Source organism: Trichechus manatus, unplaced genomic scaffold (genome assembly GCF_000243295.1).
Source record: "Trichechus manatus latirostris isolate Lorelei unplaced genomic scaffold, TriManLat1.0 scaffold00075, whole genome shotgun sequence".
In the NCBI taxonomy this organism is placed as follows: domain Eukaryota; kingdom Metazoa; phylum Chordata; class Mammalia; order Sirenia; family Trichechidae; genus Trichechus; species Trichechus manatus.
This window is the reverse complement of record NW_004444011.1, coordinates 7,164,262-7,170,710: the sequence shown is the minus strand read 5'-3', so window position 1 is coordinate 7,170,710 and position 6,449 is coordinate 7,164,262. Positions and strand designations below refer to the sequence as shown.

Below are 6,449 nucleotides of genomic sequence, written 5' to 3'. Positions count from 1 at the left end.
TGGCCCAGGCCAGAGAGCCTAGAGCTGTCCCGGGTTAGCGCGGCCCCCAGAACTCTGCGGCCAAGAGGGAAAGTGACCCCGAAACCCACAAGGTCTCCGGGCCCGCCCATCGCCCTCAACCCTTCGTTCGCTGGGCCGCCCCCAGCCTTCCCTCCGAGTCCGCCAGGCCCAAACGCACCGCCAGCAGCCCCTGGACACTGACCCTTGTTTACAAACACAGCCTCGGGGCGGGGTGGGGCTGGCCGGAGCGCTGGCTGGCGGGGTGAGGGGAGGCTGTTAGCCCCGAAGAACGCCACCAGCAGAGAGGAACGAGGAGTTGGTGCGAGAGAGCTGGCCCGGCAGCTGGAAAGGACTGAACGCCTTGTTTTTGAAACTGTCAATTCCCTCAACCCCTATTGTGAGGGCTTCATGCAAAACATCTCAGGCCTTTTAAAGTAGGAGCTTGTGAGGCCGCCACAGTTTGAAAAGGAGCGAGAAAGGAGCGGGGCCTAGGGCATGGGCAAAGAATGATAGCTGAGTCCCCTTCTTTTTTTTAAGCAAAAGAGGGCCTACCAAACAGGTAAAATGCAGCCCTCCCCCACCTCCTAGATCCGCCCTACTTCCCCACCCCCTAGGCTAGTTTGCAAAATGCCCTTTGGCCTAGGGAGCAAACCAAAACCAAAGCTAGCGTTAAAAACAGTTATTTCTTACAGAGAAGAGGAAAATCCTGGGGATAACTTGGGTGACCGGGTGGACTCCCTATTCCTCGTTGCCAATTTCCTGAGGTTAGCTGATGAGGAGCCTTTTTTTTCCGCCCCTGGTTTGGAGGTAATGCCTTCTTGGCTCTGGGAACTCCCTCTTTTCACATCATTTTCAGCAGGAAGTTATTATCAAAGTGAAGCAAAACTCACCACATTTTCTGTCTTTTATAGATACTAATGCTTTATTAAAATAAATAAATATATATTTTTCTTTTTACCATGGAGGACTTTTTTGTTTTCTTTGAAAGAAAAAAATGCTTTTGAGGAATTAGTTTCTACAGCTCTTCCTGCATGCAAACAAAACTATCACTCTCATCTGCAGAAACTTCCAATTCTTGTTGACTAAACTTTGAGGGATTTCTAGACCATCGAAAGTCACCCACACAAGGATAAGATAAAAATCGACACACCAGCCCATCTAGTTTGTGTTATTGCTGTTTAGTGGTGGCTCCTTGTTGATTTTAAAATAAACAACCATTATTGAGATTACTCCACTGTAATCAAGCAAGCTAGTAGAAAAGAACACCCACTTTAAAAAGTAAAAACTAGCTGCATTTTCTATGAAGGCAGATAACCTGACTTTGGAAGAGTACAAACATCTCTTTAAAAAAAATTAAATCTTCATTTCACAGTCTTACCAGGAAATTTATTTTACAGGAGACCAAAAATATGTTTGTTTTCCCAAAAAGTCAGAGAAACAGCCCTTTCCTACATTTCCTTCATGTCTGTGAATGTTGAGCTTTAGACACAGGAACCAGTGACCCTGGAGCTGCTGTATAGTACAGGGTTTCTTAAAAACTCTATTCCCTGAAAATTTCTAGGTATAAAAATGTAATTTAGCAAAGGAGGTAACTTTTCTTTTTTCTTCAGTAAGGCTTAACTTTTTGAACAAATGGGACTTGTATAGCAGCTTAGAAAAGCTACATATTGTCATTAATCATAAAACAATGAAAATAAAATAAACTGTACTGAGAATAATTCCCACAGCAGAATGGGAAAACAGCTAAAGGGCTACCAGGAATTGAAAGAATATCTTGTATTTGCAAGTTACTGCATACTATTTGGTACACTTTCCTAACAGAAGCCCCAACTCAGGTTTTGCTGTGGTTAGCTGGCTTGTAGTAGTACTGTGGGGTGAAATTTGTGTTGACTATTTAATTTCTTTCCTTTTGATGGTATCACTCTGGAATGCCTCAGCGTCCATGCTGCTCATTCTCCAGCTCCTATAAACTGAAACTATTGATTCTCTGAGGGCTGGAGACCAAGTGTCAAAGTTGGAGGCCCATATTTTATGTCAGAAATTCAATAGGGTATATTTGTTTTAAATTGTGCTTATTCCATCTCTGGGTCCTCCCACATCCATGATCTGTAGACTTCAAAAATATTCTCAATTTATAATTTAGGAACAATAATTCCATAGCCAACAAGAAAAGTACTACTCTAAATGTAGTAGTAAACATACTTTTAACTTTCTTGACTTAGCAGTAATTAAAGAGTAGAAATTACAGCCCTACAGTGTGTGTTATGTCACACATTTTACAGATTGATTTTTCAGGACAACTCACTGAACCCAAATTCTATATTGTCTTCCAAATAAGAAAGAATTCAGACTGAGAAGCCAACTGTTCAGTTTTCTGGGGCTTTAACTGTAACATGTACTGGTCTTTGGAATTACATTATAAACATGAATTCAAGGATAACATCCCCAAATTTTTGCTTTGACCATATCTACCAATCCAATAAAAAAAGGATTCAGTGAGCCTACATCTGGCAACATTCAAGAAGGAAAGGAAGGGAGGTAGTTCAAAGCATCTGTTTACTCCATCCAAATGTATTTGGATGCAGGTATTCTCAAGCCTCTGTCCTTTACAATAAGAGGAAAACCACAGAGCATATACAGCAATTAGGGCTGAGACCATCCAGATCTATCTGAAACATTTATAGACAAAAGAAAGTTTCAAAGGGAGTAGGAATTAAAAGGTTAAGGGTGGGGGGGAGGGACCCAGACTGAATTTCTATGAGAAACAGTGACTTAAATTCACACTGTAAACATTTCATTGGTGTTTTGTTTTGTTTTCTGATTTATGATCTATAGATGCAACTTCTTATGTTTAAAATGGCAAGGATCTGAGATACATAATTTGTCAGACTACGGGGTGGGGGGGTGGAACAACAATTATTAGTTTCAAGTTTCATTAAAATAACACTGATTTCTGCTTCAATTTCTCAAACCTGAAACTTTTCACACTTGATTTGTAACAAATTTGTAAAGTTTTGTTGTCATTTAGGAAGAAATCCGCCAGTGTTTTGCACAGAACCTGACTGGCCTCATCACATAGTATTACAACAAAACACTACACCCCATAAATGCATTTCTTTCAAGCTAAAACATTACAAGTGAAAATGTCAACAGAACCATTCATTCCTGTTAGCTGTTCTTCAATCTGGAATAAGTAGAAATGTATGGAACCAGAAATTTTAAACAGTGTTTTTAATTGAAAATAAAGCTAAAGCATGCTTTTCAACAGTGCACATTTCCATAATTTTGATTTACTGCTTCCATCATCACGACATAGTACACCAGCATGGCCCTTACCAAGGGCTAGACCCTAGCCATCTGCATGTTGAACTAGTTTGATTTTAAGTGCAAATATAGTCACCTGATTGTCACTTGCAGTAGAAAGTCTCTTGCTCTATACACAGGATGGTCTGAAAACAGAAGTTTAGAGAGATGCAGAAAAAGTAAAAGATAACAAAATCCAAATGCCTGAGTTCTGGTACCAAAAAGCCCTGAAGTAAAGGTTATTTTTCATTTGGGGTATTCTTACTACTCTGACCCCTCATTTTATTTTTCTTGGTTGTATTTACTGCTTTGCCACTGTGAAGAGTTAAACCATGAAATATCCTGCTATTAAGAGAAATATTTTAATTGTTTTTCAAGATTGAGGAATCATGTTCAGACCACAAGGTAAGCAGGACAATAGTAAGAGTTACCGTATTTAAAGCCTTTGGGTGAGAAGACATAAAGGACTTTTCCAATTGCAAGAAGTGGCTGTAAAATGACTTCACCAAAAAAAGAAAAAAAAAAGCATATTTATTTTACTCAGTATATATGAGACAGCTTTTACCAGCATTCAAGCAGGACTCACCCTAATCTTTCCACTCAAAAAAAAAAAAAAAAGTTAAGTGCAACTACTCTTGGAGAAAGGATAAGGGGAATAAAAAGAAAAAGATACCCCACAAACAAGAGCTCCAGAAAAGAAGATTTTGGGCTCACAGAAACTTCTTGCTACTTCACTGTGTAACCATGAAACTTAACAAACTTTCACTGAATTAACAGTTACACTTTCAGATCTGAAATCTAGTGCATAAACTTAATGGCTCATTGTAATATTTATTATTCAACCTTTTGACATTTATTTGTAGCAGTTGAATTGAGGTACCCGGGCATTATTAGCATTGAAACAGTAAAGTGTTCCAGCTCTACCGTAATAACTGAGTTTTACTTGAGTCTTTAGCCTGAAGTAGTCTGTGGAATGTAAACCAACCCTTCTCCCACCCCGCCCCCACGCTGCTAAAAAAAAAAAAAAAAACTCAATGGAAAAGAAAAATCCGATTTCTGTCTTCAAAATGGGATAGACCAGGACTCCAAAAGGGGTATAACACATTAATGGACTTGTACAAACCATCCTGTGCAGTTTACAACAAAAGGAAGGTAATATGTTTCAAGAAAATATCTTCCAAAACATTTTTATGAATTAAATTTCCTGAATTTGTGACTAGGTGGAAGAGGTATTGCAGAACCGCCCAGTTGCCATTTCCATATAGGATGGGCCTTGTGAGGAGGCTGGGAATCCTTAGTGGTGTTTAAGGAATATGCAGGCCACAAATCCCCATCCTTCCCAATAATGAGTGATGGTGGACAAGGAAAATTTGCCATGAAATTAAATGGCCTTTTCACTGCTGATGCTACATTGCTGGCTACCTTTTTGCGTCTGTTTATAACTGTAAAATCATCCAGTGTTCCTTCATGTGTCTCAGTTTTACCTGTAGGACGAGGGCTCCTAGCTGATTTCAAATTTGGTTTGACTGGAGGTGTCTGTAGTACAGGTCGCTTTCCCAGTACTAGTGTCCGGTAATTTTTTCTCACCCTGGCACCAAATTTATATTCCCCATCCTCAGGTTTTGGAGAACCTAAAGTGCATGAAAGGCCCTGACTCTGAGCCTGCTGATTTAAGGAAGGAGTTTCTTCTTCAGGGCATGCAAAACCTTCCTTGGCTGTAGTTAACAAGGTGTCCTCCTCTTTACTTTCAGTCACACTGTAAAACTCACCCTTTGTATCATTGCACTCGCACTTTAGCTTATTTGTAATAAGGTCAGGTTCATATTCTTCATTAGCACTACTATTTTCTATTTTGATTTTAATATTGTGCAGAAATGGCAATGTCTTGTCGTCTGTGTCAGTGCACGGATTCTCGGCTTTAGTTGCTGCTGCATCCACCTCAGGATCGGTTTGCAAAGAGGGCAAATCCGTAGCAAATTCAGTACAATGAGGGATTTTAGAATCTTTTTCTGAGTTTGGTGCTGCTCCTGAAGAATCATTATTTAAGAACCTAGCAGCTATTGTGTTGTTATCTGCACAGTGTGTAGTAGGAGTTGCTTGTAGGCATTTCCTAGCCTCTCCGAGTATTCTTTGTTGTGGAAATGTATTGTTTGTCTTTGGGCTAGGTGAAGAGGCTCCCTCCGCCAGGCAGTTAATTGTCAGGTCAGTTCTCTTTACAGTACTGGAAATTTCAGAGTGTGGGAATGTAATCTCAGATACCCTATTGTTCCTTATCTCTGCGAAACAACTCCCTAGGCTGGCCGGGCAGTACACCGGAGACGCTCCGGAGGCCCAGCTCTGCAGATTCCACTCCTCAGGCGACTCCGCTTTGACACTACTCTTGAGGTCGGGAAGTCTGCCGGCATCCTCGAAAGCAGCGGGTTTGGTTGCAGCTGCAGCGGAGGCCAGATGGTACAAGAAGTTGGCCTGCGCCTGCACGCTGGGAGGCTTGCAGAAGCTGGTGCGCCTGAAACGGATGCTCTGCACTGACACTTGGCTGGAGCCGGAGCTGGAGTCCGACTCCGAGGATGAGTCCTCCTCCTCCGAGCTGACTTCACTGGAGTCCGAGGCCCCACTGCCTCCCTCCTCCTCTTCCTCCTCCTCTCCCTCCTCCTCTTCTTCCTCTTCCTCCGAGGACACAGAGTTGCTGGAACTGGACAAACTGGAGCCAAAATCCGAATCGTTGGCGGCATGGTCCGAGTAAGAGCTGGACTCGGAGTCGCTGCTACAACTCTCGGGAAAGCTGCCCAGATGAGGCTGCGGCCGGTGGTGGTGACTCTGCTGCGGCTGCTGGGCCCGATGGTGGTGGTGGTGGTGGTGGTGGTGATGGTGGTGGTGGTGGTGGTGGTGGTGGGGAGGCGGGCAGAAGCCGTTGACCAGATGAAACCTCTCTAGGCAAGTGGCCCCGGCGGCCGCCGCCGCCGCAGCAGCAGCAGCGGCCGCCGCCTTGGCTTTGTAGGACCTGGGCAGCAGCAGCAGGCGCCGGGCGCCGGCGTGGGGCGCAAGCAGGCAGTCCTTGGCGCCCCCGCGCTTGCGCTTGCACGCGTAGGTCAGGCTCCCCGGCCCTCCAGCGCCCGCCGCGGTCTTGGGCTGGGGCCCGGCCGCAG

At 43.4% G+C, this 6,449-nt stretch overlaps 1 protein-coding gene across 2 annotated transcripts in view; it reads right to left on the bottom strand.

The window, feature by feature from the left end:
• Window positions 1-4,491: 4,491 nt before the first annotated feature.
• Window positions 4,492-6,449, bottom strand: part of SKIDA1 (SKI/DACH domain containing 1) — a 2,834-nt gene continuing 876 nt past the window's right edge. The window contains exon 2 of one of the 2 annotated variants that reach the window (XM_023735003.1): window positions 4,492-6,288. In XM_023735003.1, the coding sequence (XP_023590771.1) occupies window positions 4,492-6,288 (1,797 nt within the window). The other variant, XM_023735002.1, reaches the window with a different exon arrangement.